Source organism: Polypterus senegalus, chromosome 4 (assembly GCF_016835505.1).
Source record: "Polypterus senegalus isolate Bchr_013 chromosome 4, ASM1683550v1, whole genome shotgun sequence".
Classification (NCBI taxonomy): domain Eukaryota; kingdom Metazoa; phylum Chordata; class Cladistia; order Polypteriformes; family Polypteridae; genus Polypterus; species Polypterus senegalus.
The window spans coordinates 203163398-203183925 of NC_053157.1; the positions used below are offsets into that span (position 1 = coordinate 203163398).

The 20528-nt window shown below is 38.2% G+C and overlaps 1 protein-coding gene across 2 annotated transcripts in view; it reads left to right on the top strand.

Annotated features, from left to right (window-relative positions):
* Nucleotides 1-19505, top strand: part of adam19a (ADAM metallopeptidase domain 19a) — a 685152-nt gene extending 665647 nt beyond the window's left edge. The window contains exons 22-24 of one of the 2 annotated variants that reach the window (XM_039751867.1): nucleotides 1702-1883; nucleotides 13787-13804; nucleotides 17533-19505. In XM_039751867.1, coding sequence (XP_039607801.1) covers nucleotides 1702-1883; nucleotides 13787-13804; nucleotides 17533-17584 — 252 coding nt within the window. In that variant the 3' untranslated portion in view covers nucleotides 17585-19505. The remainder of the gene's footprint in view (nucleotides 1-1701; nucleotides 1884-13786; nucleotides 13805-17532) is intronic. The other variant, XM_039751868.1, reaches the window with a different exon arrangement.
* Nucleotides 19506-20528: the final 1023 nt, after the last annotated feature.

Consider the following 20528-nt stretch of genomic DNA (forward strand, 5'->3'; position numbering starts at 1 on the left):
GTCTTGGTGGATTATATATAGAAAGGCAGCCAAAACCGCACAGAGCAATGAAAAGTCTACCGAATGAGGCGGTGTTTGGAAAATTAACAGTCAACGTGAGTCACAGGTGCATCTGGACTGTACAAAGACGACAACGACTCGAGTGACGAGTTGGAGGTTGGCACATGAGCAGGTAGTGTATACTGAACGAGAAATCAGCAGACTAGCATGACGGAGGGAGCGGAGTGGATGTCCTTCTCCTCTCCTCCCGTTCTACCCTGAGTGCCGCACGGACGATTGTGTGTTGGTTCGTTCCGTGCATTGGTTAAAACCCAATGAAGGAAGCAGTCTTTAAAAACCAATAAGCCCTGTGCCTCTGTTTCATTACCGTCTCACCTGCTTCACCAATGCAGGCCCCGCAACAGGCGATCCAGCGGCGTCATTCCCATGAAACTGAAGCTGAAACTTAAAGGAATTGACGGAATGGCACCACCAGGTGTGGAGCCTTTCGCTTCATTTGACTCAACACAGGAAACCTCACCCGGACACGACTGACAGATTGATAGCTCTTTCTCGATTCTGTGGGTGGTGGTGCATGGCAGTTCTTAGTTGGTGGAGCAATTGGCTGGTTATTTCCGAAAACGAACGATACTCCCGCCTGCTAAATAGTTACATGACCCAACAGCGGTCGGCGTCCAAATTCTTAGAGGGACAAGTGGCTTTCAGCCACGTGAGATTGAGCATTAACAGGTCTGTGATGCACTTGTATGTCCTGTACTGCACGCGCGCTACACTGAATGGATCAACGTGTGTCTACCTGGCGCGGGGAGGCGTGGGTAAGCCGTTGAACCCCATTCGTGATGGAGACCGTGGCTTCCAATTGTTCCCCACGAGCGAAATTCCCAGTCCGTGCGGGTCATACGCTCGCACTGATTACGTCCCTGCCCTTTGTAAAGCCCCCCATGGTCGGGTGACTTGGTGGATTATATATAAAAAAAAAGCAGCCAGAACCGCAAAGAACAATGAAAAATCAACGTGGAAACCGACTGAGGCGGTGTTTGGAAAATTAACAGTCAACGTGACTCACAGGTGCGTGTGGACTGTACACAGACGAAAGCGACTCAGGTAGGGAGTTGGGGGTGGGCACATAAGCGGGCAGTGCGTACTGAACGAGCGCCGTTCAACCCCGTCCTTCGTTTTGGAAGGAGAAAGCGCGACGGCGCTCCTCCGGTTTTCAGTCACGGACAATTGTATGTTGGTTCGTAGCGTGCATTGTTGCAATGTTACTTTTCTTGGTGATTTATTAAATTACAGATTTTTCAAATGTTTATTTATTCCTCTGTGTTTAAAAATCATTTAAAAAGTGGCCTGATTATGCGGCGTATGCTATGCCGTGGGTTGGCTAGTATACTATATTTATGCTACTTGGCTTTGGAAATATTTAATTAGATCTCATCACAAATTCTTCAGGAGATTCATTTTTAGCCTTGTCTAAAACGTTAATGCAGTATTATGGTACACAACTTAATGAATCTTAAGAGAAACCCCAGCCCTAAAAGAATATCAGCAATTCACCAAGAGATAATTCACCTATTTCATATTTAAAAAAAAAACTTTTTCTGTCCAAGCAGCAGGAAACAAACACAGGCTGTAAATCTTGTGCTCAAAATATAAAGCTATATATAAGTGCTGATGTCTTTATCTTTAATTTGTTCCTTACAGTTAGCAGCTGACTTGTCCCCTAAGCAGTCATCCAGTCCTCCTCAGAGACCTCTGCCACTAAACCCATCTCCCGCCAGAGGTGGGCTTCCAAAGAGAGACGAAGGGCTTTTAGTGATGATGCCACCAGCAAATCACAAACCAGTAGGAAAGGCAGCTGTCATTCCTCCAGCAAAACCACTGAAGTGAGTATGAGAATGTTGCCAGACATAAAATGGCTTGTCTGTATTCATTCTAAATTAATATTATAAATTAATATATATATACATACTGTATATGGAGTGTTTAAAAAAAATGTAAGTTAAAAGTACTAAATTGGAGAGGTAAATACACTACAAATAAATACAACTTAAAACGTATACTATACATTGCTTTAACAAAAAAGCAGTAAGAAAAGTGTTTCTTTTTTTGCCCTGAAAGATTGGTGTCATTTTCCCACTTCATTAAGTGAAAACGATGTGGGATTTTTACGTAATGGATGTGATTCTCACAATCCTGTTCTGAAATTCAAGCCCTGAAGAGTTTTGGTACTGGAAAACATACGTGGATGATTGATTCATCAAGGCCACAGTATCTGTCTTGTCCCAGGAAAGGGTATTAAACTTGTATCTGTTATGGGAAGTAATGAATTATGTAGAAAGTAGAACATGACATTTATCTCAAACTGATAAACGTATATATAATATACTTGAAGGGTAATGGAAGTAATGCAAATGGCAAAAGGAACTGCTAAGCAGGATACTAGCAATCAAACAGATGTATCAAACAATAAACAGTGGGGCAAAGCAAAGGTGTCTGCATTGATACGTACAACAAGCATTGATAAGATACTGTAAAATCACTAAAATAAAAGGGAAGCAAAGAAGTTTAGTTCTGGTGTTTGGTAGGGGATTACAAACTCACACACACAAAAAAAAACCTTCAACAGCTTTTGCCAACTGGCTTTAGAGGGAGATTGATCTTGTTTGTGGAGTATTGTTGTTTGGAGTTATTGGAGTATTTGAATTTAAGATAACACTTGCAAAGTGCATACCACATATTTGAAGTGTGCAAAATGTATGGTCTACGATAATACCTTAATTGTTGTTTTAACGATGTGCAAGTTAAAATTATTGAGAATGTCACCCACTTTGCAAAAAACAATCAAAGATGCCTTGGCAGTCCACGCATTCACTGTCTCATGTAGCCTAACAGGATAGACTACTGCACGAGCGTACACAGTCCACACATAACAAGTGAAGCTAGCATAGCTGCCTAAAACTGAGTGATCAAACTGTGCCAGGGGATAAACAGCCTCAAAGTCTATGTCGTTAGATTTAATTGCAGGATGTGGATTATCCTCAGTCATGTGGAGGCGGTTTGGCTTTGAAAAGACTGATGTTGCTTAAAAGACGTCAATCTAGATAGCTCAAGAACTAACATATTTCACCATCTGCAAAGTGAAATAGATCTAGTATGGAGCCTTGTAGGTGTAAGGCAAAAAAAAACAGTTCAAATGAATTATTAATTTGTTCAAACAAATTACATAATTTACAAATTACATAAGGATGCAAAATACAGTGATCCCTCCTCGAATTTGGGGGTTGCGTTCCAGAATCCCTCGCGAAATGTGAAAATCCGCAAAGTAAAAACTATACTTTTATATTGTTATTTTTATATTGTCACGCTTGGGTCACAGATTTGCACAGAAACACAGGAGGTTGTAGAGACAGGGACTTTAAAACACTGCAAACAAACATTTGTCTCTTTTTCAAAAGTTTAAACTGTACTCCATAACAAGACAGAGATGACAGTTCCGTCTCACAATTAAAAGAATGCAAACATATCTTCCTCTTCAAAGGAGTGCGCGTCAGGAGCAAAGAATGTGAGAGAGAGAAAAGCAAACAATCAAAAATCAACAGGTGCTGTTCGGGCTTTTAAGTATGCAAAGCACCCCCCGACAAAGCAGCCACAAAAAAGGGAGCAATGTGAAAGTAGTCTTTCAGCATTTTTCAGAGGAGCGTCCGTATCCTCTAGGCGAGTGTGTGAACAGCTCCTCTGCTCACACCCCCTCCGTCAGGAGCAGAGAATGTCAGAGAGAGAGAGAGAGAGAAAAGCAAACAATCAAAAATCAATAGGTGCCATTCAGGCTTTTAAGTATGCGAAGCACCGCGCGAGAAGCATATCGTATATCATTGAGGAGTTTTATTTAATACGTAATATGTGCTCTGATTGGGTAGCTTCTCAGCCATCCACTAACAGCGTCCCTTGTATGAAATTAACTGGACAAACCAACTGAGGAAGCATGTACCATAAATTAAAAGACCCATTGTCCGCAGAAATCCACGAACCAGCGAAAAATCCATGATATATACAGTAATCCCTCCTCGATCGCGGGGGTTGCGTTCCAGAACCCCCCACGATAGGTGAAAATCCGCGAAGTAGAAACCATATGTTTGTATGGTTATTTTTATATATTTTAAGCTCTTAGAAACTCTCCCACACTGTTTATAAATATTCTCCGCACAGTTATACAGTAAACCCTCGTTGATCCGCTCCAGACAGATAAATGAATTTCCAAGAAGTAGGATTCTTTATTTAGAAATCTAATATTTTCGCAGTTAGAGCATTGAAAACCTGTTTACCACCTTCTAAATACGTTTTTTAACATTATTAGAGTCCTCTAGACGTGAAATAACACCCTTTAGTCAAAAGTTTAAACTGTGCTCCATGACAAGACAGAAATGACAGTTCTTTCTCACAGTTAAAAGAATGCAAACATATCTTCCTCTTCAAGGTGCGTGTCAGGAGCGGAGAATGTCAGAGAGGGAGAGAGAGTAAAGTAAACAATCAAAAATCAATAGGGCTGTTGAGCTTTTAAGTATGCAAGTACTGCGATAAAGCGGCGCAATGAAGGGATCAATGTGAAGGTAGCCTTTCAGCATTTTTTGACAGGCGCATTCGTATCTTCTAAGAAAACAGCCACTATGCAAACAGCTCCTCTGCTCACACCCCCTCCGTCAGGAGCAGATAATGGGGCCAATCATATGCCTCCCTGATGGTATTGCATGATGGATAAGTATCTGCCTGTATTTCTCAGAGAGAGTGAGAGGGACAGAGAAAAGCAAACAATGAAAAATCAATACGGGCTGTTAGAGCTTTTAAGTGTGTGAAGCAGCACGCGGGAAGCATATCGTATATCATTGAGGAGTTTTATTTAATATGTAATACGTGCTCTGATTGGGTAGCTTCTCAGCCATGCGCCAATAGCATCCCTTGTATGAAATCAACTGGGCAAACAAACTGAGGAAGCATGTAACATAAATTGAAAGACCCATTGTCCGCAGAAATCTGCGAGCCAGCGAAAAATCCGTGATATATATGTAGATATGCTTACATTTAAAATCCGCGATGGAGTGAAGCCGCGAAAGTCGAAGCGCGATATAGCGAGGGATCACTGTACTGTCTAATTATCAGTTTCGTCAAAGTCCCAGAAAATTTTGCCAATATCACACACCCCTACTTCATATTAAGTGCTTTCTGACTTTATAAAACTGAAATAATTTTAAACGTTTAACATAAAAATAGACAAAGAATGTGGCATAGGCCATTTTTAAGAATAAAGAAGCAAACAAACACCAGACTTACAGCAGAAATTCCTATACATGTTGAAAAAAGAAAAATAGATAAGTAAAACTGTAAAAACATATTGTATTAGTCTCCTGTACCAATTCTCTCCACCACATCCAGTTGAGACTACTGAGACACTTAAAATTTAAATCCATAATAAGAAAAGATTTAAGTGGCATTAGGTCATTCAGACGTTTTTCTTATTATGAGTGACAGATTGACACATTTTCACCTGTAAGATATATTTTAGCTTCAGTCAAATAAAAAGGGAATAATAACTGCAATATAGTGCAGAACTGAATTGTAATAAATAATGTTTGAAACCATACCAAAAAGTATACATTATCCTATTATGCTCCAAACATTGAGATAATCATATTGTGTTGTCCTTGGCAGTTATCACACTTAGTAGATGTAACATTAAGGAGGCTTACACAGTATGTTTGTCTTATGTGTATTATATTAATCTTCACATCTGTACATGTGCATGCAGAGGGTAGGCTTTTAGTAGGCCTTATATCTGTGTGTGCCCCTAAGACTAAAACTTGAGTACTGACATCATCTTTGTGAGTGGAGTGGAAGTGGAAGGAGTGCTGAGTATTTTTGTTTTACTGTTTTATGAGAGACAAATATAATACAGGTTTTGCTAGTTTTTAGGTTGTCACTAAGCAGCTGTGCTGGAATTTTTTAAGCTCTCTTAGAAGTCCTACCCAACCCCCTCACAAGGGAGAAAAAGTAGCTGTGTTTGGAAGTCTCTTGTATTTAAAATGGTAGCATCTGTGAGATGCAGCACAGAGCAGAAAAGGCAGAAACAGTTGCAAAAAAACGTTATTAAAGCTAACAGCGATTCCTTAGTGGAAAGAAGTTCAGCTATATAAAGTATAATTAGCACTCACAGAGAGCAAGGGTTTATACGTTCATAAGGGAGAATTTCAAGTACAGGTAGGAGCATCACAGGGGCTCTGTGGTAGGTGTACAGACATCTAGTGAGGGAGCGTAAGAGGCAGGGGTGGCAGAAATAGACAAGTGAATAAGTAAGTTGTAGCAGATATTCAGTAAACAAATTTTCTTAATAAGAAGGAAGTAATGCTATTAAGAGCGCAGCAGTACAAGAGTTCATTAAAATGAAGGAGCATAAATGGTGTTGGTATAGAACTTGAAAGTAAGGAAGTAATAAGAGGAGCGCAAAGTTGGGGAAAACAGACGGGGAAAAGTGGAGTTTAATAATGTCAAAGAAAGACACACAGCAGGGAGCTGAAGAGGTGAGTATTACTGGAGTGTAACGGGCCAGATGGTGTTAAATAACTGCAGTCATTCTTTAATCTGATATTAATTTTAATAATTTAAGTTAAATCATTTAGCAGTAGTTGAGTAGTCAACAAAATATCAAACCATTTTCAGAGCCTTGTGGAACTGTATGTTGACTCTAAAAACTCTGATGCGGTAGGCAGGCACGAGGAGCCCCAATGGGCCACCTCAAAACCAGGCACCAGAAAGAGAGAGGTTGTGATAATGGGGTACTCAGTCATTAAAGGAACTGAAATACAGCTTTGCACCAGAGACAGAGTCTCGCACAGTGTGTTGCCTTCCACATGCATTGGTGGGAGACCTCTCTGGAAGGTTGGACAGACTCTTGGCTATTGTGATGGTAGATCCAGTTGTCTTTGTCCAAGTTGGTAAAATTACATAAGTGTAGTCTTTCAGTTTTACAATCTAAATTTAAAGGGTTAGGTGCTAGGCTGAGGAGGAGAATTGACATGGTTGTCTTCTCTGAAGTTCTACCATTGCCACATGCCAGTCCAGTCAGAAGGCTTAACGTGTGACTCAGATCAGGATAAAAGTGTATAGATTTATGGGGCATTAGGACACTTATTGGAACAAATGGGACCTGTTCTGCCATGATGGGTTACATTTCAACTTGAGGGGAACCAATTTGATGGGAAGGAGTATGAGTAGGTTAGTTGAGGATTGTTTAAACTAGTAGTGGGGGGACAGGGGGTGTAGGATTGGCCAGGTTTTCAACCATACATGAAGGGATGAACAGTAGTGTAAAACCAAAGATAAACAGTAATGTAAATTTTAACCCAAAGTTTAAGTCCCATTTAAAGTAAGTTAACACGTTAAAGATTGTATGTATGGAGGAATATTTCGGACAAAATGAAATAAATAAATAAATGCGTAAATAAATAAAAGTACTGTGAAATGTGAGCATAAATAAATAAATGTGTCATGAAATGAGAGCCTTAATAAATAAATATGTCATGAAATGAGAGCATAAATAAATAAATGTGTCACGAAATATGTTTTTCGTTGCTTATTTATTTATTTATTCATTCCTGCAAACCGTCATGAAATACGGCTTGAAATAAAACTGTCACTTTCACTCGTCAAAGTTGAGAGGGTGGGCTCTAACACGCCCTCTAGTTACTGATTGGTGAATCGATAGCACAAGAATTAATTAGAAAAATGCTTACTACTGCCGATTAAATGGATTCTGCCGAAGATATTACGTATTTCAGAGAGAGAATGGAAGATTTATCGGAAGAAATTACAATGTTGGCGGCCCTTTTAGAACTGAGTATTTGACCCTTGTTTTACGAGTAGAAAGTCAGTTGCATATTCGCAGCTACTTTTTCAAACAACTGTACAGCTCTGATCAGTGGTAAAGTTGTTCAGTTCAAAATATTAGGTGGAGCTGCTTTGGGCATTCCATGTCAAAGTACCTAAACTAATACAGCCGTTGCAGCTTACCGTATATCAAACTGGCTCATTCGCCTTGTGATCGTCTTCTCTGAAACATCATACAGATCTGCAATCTGTCGTACTTTTAAACCGCATAACAGAAGGTGTTCTATTGACTCAGCTGGAATGTCAAAGGATGGACGTCCAGATCAGGGAACTGCATCACCTGAACTGGAGTGTAGTAGAGTCCGTTCCACCTGTTCTTCGATAATTTCAAAAACAGTTTCATCTATATCGGAATATAAAGGGCCGCCAACATTGTAATTTCTTCCGATAAATCTTCAATTCTCTCTCTGAAATCGTAATATCTTCGGCAGAATCCATTTCATCGGCAGTAGTAAGCATTTTTCTAATTAACTCTTGTGCTATCGATTCACCAATCAGTAACTAGAGGGCGTGTTAGAGCCCACCCTCTCAACTTTGACGAGTGAAAGTGACAGTTTTATTTCAAGCCGTATTTCATGACGGTTTGCAGGAATGTTACGGACAAAATGAAATAAATAAATAAGCAACGAAAAACATATTTCGTGACACATTTATTTATTTATGCTCTCATTTCATGCCATATTTATTTATTAAGGCTCTCATTTCATGACACATTTATTTATTTATGCTCACATTTCACAGTACTTTTATTTATTTACGCATTTATTTATTTATTTCATTTTGTCCGAAATATTCCTCCATATGTATGACTCCACACTAAAATTATCAAAAGTAAACCAAGTGAGTTTTATGTAGCTGAACATAATTATGTTATAGCAAAAACAGCAACCAACAAAATAACAAAGATAGGGATGAGCATTACATAAGTGGTTACACATTTTTAGGAAGGACACACAGTACGTTAAGACATTGCTGTTTAGGTGTGACTATTTTTTTTAACACAGTATATTAAAGCATCAACACGGGTGAAGTCTGTTTAGATTTTGCATTTTAAAATAATCAGGTTAGAATTTAGGTTGTAGATGTGACTGAACAACTAGGGTCAAGTGACCACAGTATAGTATACTATAGTATACAGTATATATGTAACATTTAATATCTGTATGTTCCCTTTACAATACTCTACACTCCAACTGATCTGGGCCAAATTTTGCATAGTTGGTCACCCAAAAATGTGACTCTGGGGGTCCCAACATTTTTTTTCCCCTATGTGCTACACTTTGTACACTGGTGGCTCCTGCAAGTGAAACATCTGAAGCCAGACTAGCAGACAGAGTGACAAGAGCTTAACGATAGATAGATAGAGAGATAGATAGATCTGAAAATCTTGAAGCCCTCAAGGACGCTGTTCACCATGAAATTGCTGGTATTCCCTTTGACATGGCCTTGAAGAGTGTACCGCTAATCATGTCCACCACCATGAAGACATCATTTTTAAAACACAATGAAAACAACCTATTTTGCATACTCTTTCTTGTGTCATATTAAAATTTATTTTATCTTGTAGTATTTCTTTTTGGCTCACCCTGTATTATTTATCTTGATTTTCAGAAAGCATTTGATAAGTTGCCATGAGAGGCTGGGCATCAAATTAAAGAAAGTTGGAGTGCAGGTTATAGTGTGCACATGTTTGTAGAATTGGCTAAAACAAAGAAAGCAGAGTATTACAGTGCAAGGAGCCCTATTAGAATTGAGTGATGTTAACAGTAATGTCCTGCATGGACTTGTGCCATTTTTAATATACAGTGCATCCGGAAAGTATTCACAGCGCATCGCTTTTTCCACATTTTGTTATGTTAACAGCCTTATTTCAAAATGGATTCAATTCATTTTTTTCCTCAGAATTCTACACACAACACCCCATAATGACAACGTGAAAAAACTTTACTTGAGGTTTTTGCAAATTTATTAAAAATAAAAAAACTGAGAAAGCATGTGTACATAAGTATTCACAGCCTTTGCTATGAAGCTCAAAATTGAGCTCAGGCAGGGGTGCGGAAATCCAACGCCTGACTCGTCCGACACGGGTAAATTGACCGTCGGACAAGCGTGTTTTTCTGGTTTCAGTTGTCCGCGGACAAGTGCAATTTTCTGGAGAAAAATGAATTATATGTGCTGTGCAGGGCACATTTTTACCACTACTTTTAAATTTTAAACATTTGGGTACGTGCCGTGGAAACAGTCTACTTAGGTATGTTCTTCATGTCTCAAATTGGTATTCAATATTGTTTACAAAATGACGGCTGATTTTTAAAAGGGGAATCACTCTTATGGTCTTGCATAAGTATTTTACCCTACTATTTACACACATGGAGATGCAGTCATTTTTCTTCATGCCAACATTACGGCGTAATTTGATTTTTCATTATAATCGATAACTTTTATATATTATTGATAAAATTCATTGTTTCTACATAAAAATGCGGTTATTTTACTTACAATGCAAATGTTTTCACCACATAACAAAGCTTGTTAGGCAGTTAATGTTTCCTGAAATTTGCGATTTCGCGTAGGTTGTGATATATTGAGGAGTTATGAAATTTATTGCGTGACAACAATTCTGATGAGCGGTCTATAGATCGTTTTTGATTAGAGAATTTTTCATATAAAACAAGTTGGTTTTGCGCTATCAGTTTATTAAAAATAAAGAAGAAAAATCTTCACTTAGACAACATTATTTTTTCTCGACAACATCGGTAATATTTACTTCTTTGGAAATGTACCATCTTGCGGAATTTCGAATACGTCATTAGGAATTACCTATGTAACCCATAATGCACTGCGGTAAGCACGTTCTTCTCGCTATGTGCGTGTTGCTGAAACTGAAGCAAGTAGCATCTCGGATGAGAAATGGATCGTTTCTTAATTAAAACTGGCAAAACAGGCCCTAAAAAAACTGACAATGAGGACAAGAAAAGAAATACAAAAGCTGAAAGGGACTGTGAGTATGATAAAAAACGAAAACGGTCTTTTCAATCGCAATGGCTCAAATAGTTTCCTTGGGTAAATGCAGATGATGCTGACTCAGTTTTTTGCCAAATTTGCCGTCAGTATCAATACCAGGAACCATGCAGTTCAGCTCAAGCAGAAATGAACAGCATTCAGCCCATGCTGTCTGAGATGGTAAAGATTCTTGGGGGAGAAGATGTTGCAAGACAAAAGCTGAAGAACATGGCAGAAAATGAATCAGGACAGTGTTCTGTTATGTATCTGTAATATGTGAAACAGAACTAGTGTAGCTATAATGAAGGCATTGTTTATTAGTGAGTTAAAACAAGGGAATCATTTATATAATGTTCTAGAGAAAGGTGGCAAAATACTACTCCCTGAAAGAACTTTTTTAAAATGGAAGGCAGTTTTGGCATCAATAAAAGAGATCAGAAAAAATAAACTATTTTTCACTTTTGTTATTTGTTTATGGGCAAGTGAATTTAACTGGCAGACAGGTGGATTTTCTAAATTTACTTGTCCGTGGACAAGTAGAAAACAATTTGATTTCCACACCCCTGTCAGGTGCATCCTGTTTCCTCTGATCATCCTTGAGATGTTTCTGCAGCTTCATTGGAGTCCACCTGTGGTAAATTCAGTTGATTGGACATGATTTGGAAAGGCACACACCTGTCTGTATAAGGTCCCACAGTTGACAGTTCATGTCAGAGCACAAACCAAGCATGAAGTCAAAGGAATTGTCTGTAGACCTCCGAGACAGGATTGTCTCGAGGCACAAATCTGGGGAAGGTTACAGAAAAATTTCTGCTGCTTTGAAGGTCCCAATGAGCACAGTGGCCTCCATCATCCGTAAGTGGAAGAAGTCTGAAACCACCAGGACTCTTCCTAGAGCTGGCGGCCTTCTAAACTGAGCGATCGGGGGAGAAGGGCCTTAGTCAGGGAGGTGACCAAGAACCTGATGTCAGAACTCCAGAGGTCCTCTGTGAGAGAGGAGAACCTTCCAGAAGGACAACCATCTCTGCAGCAATCCACCAATCAGGCCTGTATGGTAGAGTGGCCAGACGGAAGCCACTCCTTAGTAAAAGGCACATTGCATCCCGCCTGGAGTTTGCCAAAAGGCACCTGAAGGACTCTCAGACCATGAGGAACAAACTTCTCTGCTCTGATGAGAGAAAGATTGAACTCTTTGGTGTGAATGACAGGTGTCACATTTGAGGGAAACCCTGGCACCATCCCTACAGTGAAGCATGGTGGTGGCAGCATCATGCTGTGGAGATGTTTTCCAGCGGCAGAAACTGGGAGACTAGTCAGGATAAAGGGAAAGATGACTGCAGCAATGTACAGAGACATCCTGGATGAAAACCTGCTCCAGAGAGCTCTTGACCTCAGACTGGGGCGACGGTTCATCTTTCAGCAGGACAACGACCCTAAGCACACAGCCAAGATATCAAAGGAGTGGCTTCAGGACAACTCTGTGATGTCCTTAAGTGGCCCAGCCAGAGCCCAGACTTGAATCCGATTGAACATCTCTGGAGAGATCTTAAAATGGCTGTGCACTGACGCTTCCCATCCAACCTGATGGAGCTTGAGAGGTGCTGCAAAGAGTAATGGACAAAACTGGCCAAGGATAGGTGTGCCAAGCTTGTGGCATCATATTCAAAAAGACTTGAGGCTGTAATTGCTGCCAAAGGTGCATCGACAAAGTATTGAGCAAAGGCTGTGAATACTTTATTTTTAATAAATCTGCAAAAACGTCAAGTAAATTTTTTTCACATTGTTATTATGGGGTGTTGTGTGTAGAATTCTGAGGAAAAAAATGAATTTAATCCATTTTGGAATAAGGCTGTAACATAACAAAATGTGGAAAAAGTGATGCGCTGTGAATACTTTCCGAATGCACTGTAAAGAAGAATATAAATAACAAGCTGGTTAAGTTTTTTGATGATACCAAGATTGTGGGATTGGCAGATAATCTCAAATCTATTGAATCATGACAGAGGGACTTGGACAGCATACAGATTTAGGTGAATTTGTAGCAGATGAAATTTAATGTACTGTAAGTAAATGAAAAATATTACAAATTGGAAGTAAAATTGTTAAGATTTGAATACAAAATGGGACGTATGAAAATTTAAAGTACTGCTAATGAAGTAGTCACTATCAACTTCAAGACAGTGTTCAGAAGCCATTAAGAAGGTTTACAGAATGTTAGGTTATATGGAACAATGTGTAGAGTATAAGTTCAAGGAGGTTATACTTGAGCTTTATGACACACAGCTGATGTCTTACCTCAAGTACCGTATTCAGTTTTGTCCAAAGTTGTGGACATAGCAGCATTAGAAAAAGTCCAGAGAAGAGCGAGTATCCAGGACTGCAAGGGATGAGTCATGAGGAAAGATTAAAAGAGCCGAGCCCTTTCCGTTTAAGCAAGGTGACATGATTGAAGTGTTTAAAGTTATAAAAGGAATTAGTACAGTGGATCGAGACTTTTACTCTAAAATGAGTTAACTGGGAATATGGGGGCACAACTGGTGACGTGTTAAGGTTAAATTTTGCACAATGTTTTTTTTTTCTTCACACAGAGAACTGTAGACACATGGAATAAGTTAAGAACTGCAGTGATCTGTTAAACCTTAGGAACTTTCAAAACTAGACATGATGTTATTTTGGAGGAATTAAGTAGATTGTTGAGCTTTCTTGGGCTGAATGGCCTGTTCTCTTCTACATTTTTCTAATGTTCTAATGTGACATGGGTCAGTTAGTAAACCAAGTTCTTTAGAAATGTAATAATTTCCGTTCCCTACTGTCAATGATTTTAATTTAAGATTTCTTTTTTTTGTAGGCCATCCCTTCCTCAAAAGTAAGTAGCTTCATTGGCAACATAACATGCTTCAAAATGATTAAAATGTAAAAGGATGACTAAATGATGTTATTTAGAATGCACAGTTAATCCTCTCACATTTAATTTCATCACAAAGTACTTCATATATAAATATGTGTTAGACTGGTATGTTGGGCTTGCATGTTGGAGTTTCATAATACAATTTTCAAAGACCAAATTCAACAACATGGTTTCATGCAGCAAATCAAGCCAGCATGCTCAGCTGTGCCTGGTAAATAGAGAATAGGTTCAAAATCTGAACAGAAATGATAGCCCCTGTTCTTACATCATGCCACATACTGTGTATCTGTGTTGTCAGCTTAATCATTTGCATGTCAAATGACAAAAAACACCTGTAAAATAATACTTGCAAATTACTACCATATTCATGAGTGTTGCTGCCTCGAAAGAAAGCAAGGTGTAAACCTAAACTTTAAATTAAGTTCATAGACAGGCTACCGCTGGCGTTTCACATGCCCACAGGTAATGCGGGATACAAGTTTAATGAGAGGACGCAGGATATAAACGAGTTTTGATCACTTTGTAACTAAGTTAAAATTGTAGGTGAAGGGGTGTGCTTATGCAAATTCGAGAGACTGTGTTTGTGGGGATTGACAGTTAAGGCGGGTGGGGAGTCACGTCATCATCTCCCTCCCATTCATCTAATTTCGGTCTGAGCTGAGCTCGCGGCTAATGCCGTCTTCCGAAGCAACTTTGTCAGACTGCCACCAAATACTCACAGAAAAATCCACAAGTTAATACACACGCTGTCTCTATAGAGTTTCTCCACACTGAATCCTCCAGGCACTACTTACAAAAGGTCACATTGACAATCGTGTTACGTTATTTTTAAAATCTTTCCTTTTCTTAGCACAAGCACAGCTGAGAAGCTTCGATGCATGTGCTCCATAACGTTAAAAAAATGCATTTAATCACACTTTGCATTACAAGCAAAGGGAGCTTTTGTCAATGCATGATTTCCTGGTACTGTACACGATTACATTGATCAGCATCCCGATTCATTTTACCCTCGCACCACCTTAGTTTGAGAAGAAGTCTGAAAAATATGAGGTTAACACAGAAAAACATCACCAATTCAAGCTTTATGAATAATCGATTCGCCATCAATAATTGTTTTGGTAAAGCCATCCTCCTTCCATTTTATAATTTTTCCGCCAATAGCCATGATTAAATGAACGGTAAATAAAGTAAGAGCAAAGCGAGGGTGACTTATTTAGGCAGGCATATATATGACAGCAACACTCATGACAATGTCAATCATGTTACGTTATTATTAAAATGTTTCCTTTTCTTTTTCATTACTTCTTTAACACACTACTTCTCCGCTGCGAGCGCGGGGATTTTGCTATATATATATATATATGAATGACCTCCAAAGAGCGCTGAGACTTTTGATATCATGAACGTGTCTGCAAAACTGTGGTCTCCTGCCCAGCAAAAGTCGAGCAGCCAGCGCGCGCATAGCTGTGCCGGCCTTTGAGACGCTGACTGCGCTTCTGCTTTAAGTCAAAGTGAGCACTTTTAATTTTTTTCATCCTCCCCCTGCGCTATAGCCCAGACAAGTGCAAACACGGGACCCCTTTTCTACACCACGGCAAAATAATATTAAGGCGATTCACACTTTCTTTTGCACGTATACGATTATGAGGTCCTCACCTCGGATTATGAAACACGCACGAGTGGAGGACTGACAGTGCCATCACAGCCGATTAATGGCGGGACGCCTCACCAGTCTACACAAGGCGATCATAACGTCAGCGAACACATCTCTCTATACTATATAAAAGAAAAAGGCAACTTTCCTTTCTTTACACCTTTTTTCCTTTTATCCCAAACTAAAGCCTTTCTCTCTAACACTGCAGAGGACACAAAACTAATTTTCTTTAAATGCCGGTAAGGCACATTACCAGAGGCACAAATTTGAACGTTCACATAGAAAATGTAATTTCTATACCACAGCCGTCGTGTAGCGCCTTTCAAAAGGGATCTACTACCGAGATGATCCATATACATTTTAGCTGCTGTTAGTTACTTACCTGTTGTGTTACACAGTCTTTAAAATGTAGTTTACCTGAAACCACTCCAGTAGTGCTCAATGTACCTGTACTTCTTAAAACGTTAATGTTTTACTGTTTAATAACTTATAGACTATATTTTATTATTTTTCCCTTGCACTCAGTGACCAAAGCTATACACCTAGATAGGTATGTATATATATATATATATATATATATATATATATATATATATATATATGTATATATGTATATATATATATATGTATATATATATATATATGTATGTGTGTGTATATGTAGATATGTATATAGATATGTAGATATGAAGATATGTATGTGTATATATATGTATGTATGTGTGTGTGTGTGTATATATATATGACAGCAGCAATCCAAGCTGTGAGAAAACACTAAAAAGGAGGCATGTCAGACGTTGTGGTACATTTTCTGATGCAGCTAGATGAAAAAAACTTTGTGACGCTGCTGCCAAATACACAAAACAATTACTTTGACAATCATGTTACATTATTTTTAAAATGTTTCCTTTTCTTTTCATAACTTCTTTAACACATGACATCGCATAAGCGCTGCGTATTTTGCTATATATATATATATATATCACAGCGACACTCATAACAGTGACAAAACAATTACATTGACAATCATGTTACGTTATTTTCAAAATGTTTCCTTTTCTTTCTCTTTCCTTCTTTAACACACTACTTCTCCGCTGCCAAGCTGCGGGTATTCTGCTATAATAAATATTTAGTATGACATTTCTAGCTTTTTACTTTTAAAGCCTTTTTCATAATGAAAACTTTGGCAAAGAAACGCAGACAGGAAACAATTTTTGAAAAATTCACACAGACAAATAGACAGTACTTATTCAGAACCAAAGTCTGTTGCTTCAGCGACAACATGGTACATAAACTTTGTACAGAAACAAATTACAACAAGGCACTGATCTGAACATACAATATAGCCTGTGTACAATTAATGTGTAGTGCCCTTAAAGAAATAAAGTCTAAAAAGCCAAAGAGTCTGCTCTAATTAGCACAGGCATATACTGATGGTAGGGCAGAACACTAGCCCAAGTAGCATATTTTAAATCACATGGTGGTGAAACAGTGCTTTAAGAAAATGCATTATTGTGAAAATAACCCACCTGGTCATTTTACCATCTGATTTTACAATCATCCTCCTTTCTGCCACTGTCTCTAGTAAGGATATGTTAGTTCTATAATGCAGTTGGTTTAAGTAATCAGTTAATTTAGGCATCTACCATCTCTGAACTGGTGTTCTTCTTCATCCCAAGGGCAGGCCATGGTCCTTTTTGTGCAGCAGATACTGCTTGGACGGACCTCCAGATATTTATAAGTTTACACTACCTCTGCCTTCTCCCTCATTATTACGGGGCTTCCTGACATGCCAGATATCTATTGCCAACCCCTATATCTTCTTAGTAATATTTAAGTACTGCTTTCTAACTGCATCTTCTTGGACTCCTTCACACTGAAGGGATGTAACTTGCTTAGTGAACTACAAAAGGGGTTTATCTTTAAGGTTTTAAGTTAACATCCAAATTTTTATTTTACACTATCTGCCTGAAACTGACATCACTGATTTCTTCACTTTAAAATGTTGTTTTTTCTCTTTGTTTTTCCCCAGGCCTAAACCCAGTATAAACCCAATCATAGTCCCGTTCGCATTCCGAAAATGACCTTGGGAGAAAACTAAATAGACTTCTTTGCTTTTCTGTTGAGACTATTTGCACTAATCAGTATACATATATGGTTGGGAACACCTCAGGATGCATTTAGTTTACAAAGGGTGCCAAAAAATATCATCCTGTGGAAGAATCTATGGTGAACTCTTACATTGGCAAGGCAAAAGATGACGTGGTTATAAAGAGATAACTGAGACTCTGGACTGTGAAAAAATTCACCCTGGAATGGGACAGCGCTCAATCATCAACATGATCTATTTGTATTTTTTTTTTTTTTTTTATGAAAATTGATTTTTGTATGTGTAATGCACCAAAGATTTAATTGGATTTGTTTTTTTCATGAGTGTGCGTGCTTGTTTGTAATTTTATTGTTTCTAAACTCTAGCTGACTACTTTAAAAGTCTGTGCCCCTAAGTGATACATCCATCTCCAAAGTCAAACCTTTCTTAGTAAAAATATGCATTGCTTACTTCAATTTTCCCCACTTCCTAAGGAGCGCGGGCGGTACAGTAAATGCAAGACCTGAGAAGCAATAACCTGAACTAGTACCTGATTTTGCATTGAGTTCATATTTTACTTGAAGCAGTTTTTGGCCTAATAAGAGGAACTACTATGCTTCAGCCTTATCATGAGTACAGAAATACAAGTATCTTCAGCATCCTTAGGAATGAACAACGGTGCAAACAGCAATACAGGCTCTTTTAAAATACTGTAAATGTGGCCAAAATGTTCTTTTTAATTACATTATGCTGGACATAGCTGGATAATTCTTTTTTGTCTGTTTGTAATAACATCATTTGCAATTTCATACCACATCTGGTTCTGTTCCTTTATCATTCTGCAATGGTTATAACATGGAAGCTCTACTTTCTGTGCCTCCCTTTTCCAGAACACTAAGCTGGCTTCAATATGTCCAAGGCAAGATCTAACTATGGACAGGAAGGGTGTCCATCTCAAATTCAGCCAAAATAGTTAAACATCTTTGAAAGTACAAAGTAAATTACAAATGACAACAAGAGAATCTTTTTTTTTGTTTTAAGACAGCAAAATGCCTTCTGAAATTATTAAGATGCTGGACCATCTGATTACATACTTGATAGATTTTTATAATGATCACAGGGATAAATCATCCCTTATCAGAAAACATCCAACTGTTACATTTCATGCAGTGCGGGATATCAAGCTGAACAAGTCCTAATCGACTGCTGCACACACAAATACCAGGTTTACACACACAGTGCCGTTTTCTGCAACAGTTCAGTGCCAGCTCCGTCCTGCTGAGCCACTTCTTTGAAGCTTGATTTTAAGCTATTAGCCTAGTTAGAGGAGTTGTAGAGAGGACTCTCAGAACTAAATAGCTCTCTCAATATTACAATTTTATTAATATTCACTGAATTTTATTTAAACATTACCAAAGCTGAAACACTGCATACTTAAATAACTGGCCTCTCTTTGAGTAACACAAGGTCATTTAATTATCTTAAAAAAGAAGCAAAATAATTATAGACATTTGTCAAATACAGCTGTATAGTTAACATTTTTTGGAAATGCCTTGGGAGCTCAAAAAGGTTCAAACTGTGAAAGAAAAATAAGGTAAGAGTGTGTATATAAATTAACAAACAAAAAAAAACCCAACATATAACGAAAGGGATTCCAATCGATGTTACTACACAGCATCTGAATTAAGCTTTGGAAACAGGAATTCTAGCAATAACCGAAGCTGCCATTTGCCCATTAAATGCATTGTCTTCCTGTGTATCAATTTTCTGCCTAAATTCACACCAAGATGAATGCGGCCTTTGGTTATTTTGGGATGCCTCAGTTGATGGGATCACCATATTAACAGAATGAGTTTTCAATGTAAGGAACTGTCTAGTTGTAAAACTACAAGGTAAATAAAAGAAGTTAAAAATGATGAGTCTTGTTAAAGTTCAGCACATTAAGTCAAAGAAAAGTAGACAGATTGAGACCTTTTGATGGGACGCCCCCATCACCTACACAGCGCAAATACTTTTTTGCTTTTTCAAGTGCCTGCTCAGAATACAACAAACCCCACATTCCACTTCTACCGTGACTAATGTGACTCTTCAGGGGTTTCATCATTTTCACACTAGTACTCTTTATCTTTCAGTAGCAGACTACCAAAGCTCAAAAACATTGATTTAAACATTATTATTCAGTCCCTCTAAAATACATGTCTGATTGGTGGTCTTAAAGATGTTATTTTAAAGGCCTACTGGAGTTGGAAAACTACCACCCTTCTGTCCTTGAAGTCAAGAAGCTCAAGACTGCAGATCATGGTAATTCTTTGGAGACAAAACATTTTTGTAGGTGAGCATTCCAATAGTAGTGTATGAAAAGCGGGAATAAAATAAAACAATATGGCGATTCAGACCTGAAACATTTAAATGACACAATGATATAAACAAATCTGTTATGTACAAGGGTTTCAAATTTAATACAGATTCTAACAGAAACGTTTTTGTTTTATATCGAACATAAAGTGATTTAGCAAGACAAACAGGATTTACATTGTAATCTCCTGTGACAGTCACATCAGAGAATAACTGATCTCAGAAATGAAAACCGTGTCAGCGAGGGGCACCTTAATCTTAACTGAAAAAGTCAAGGAATGATTTAAAAAAAGTGGTAATCAATATCTAGGAGCTACAATGGAGTCCATTACAAATTACTGTGTCCTAAAGTCAGAGGCAAATAATGTGCTTGTGCTCAAAGGTAAATGCTTAGTATTATTTACTGTATGTTTGTCATTTTATTCAAAAATTACATTTTCAGTCTCCTTTAAGTTTTGAAAATAACTCTACCGAAAAGCTTGTTATGCATTAAGTGCAAGCATAGGATCAGTCCTTGCCCAGCAGGCTATTAGATTTGGTTATGTATGCAAACACATTTATTTTTGATTTTATATACAAAAGTT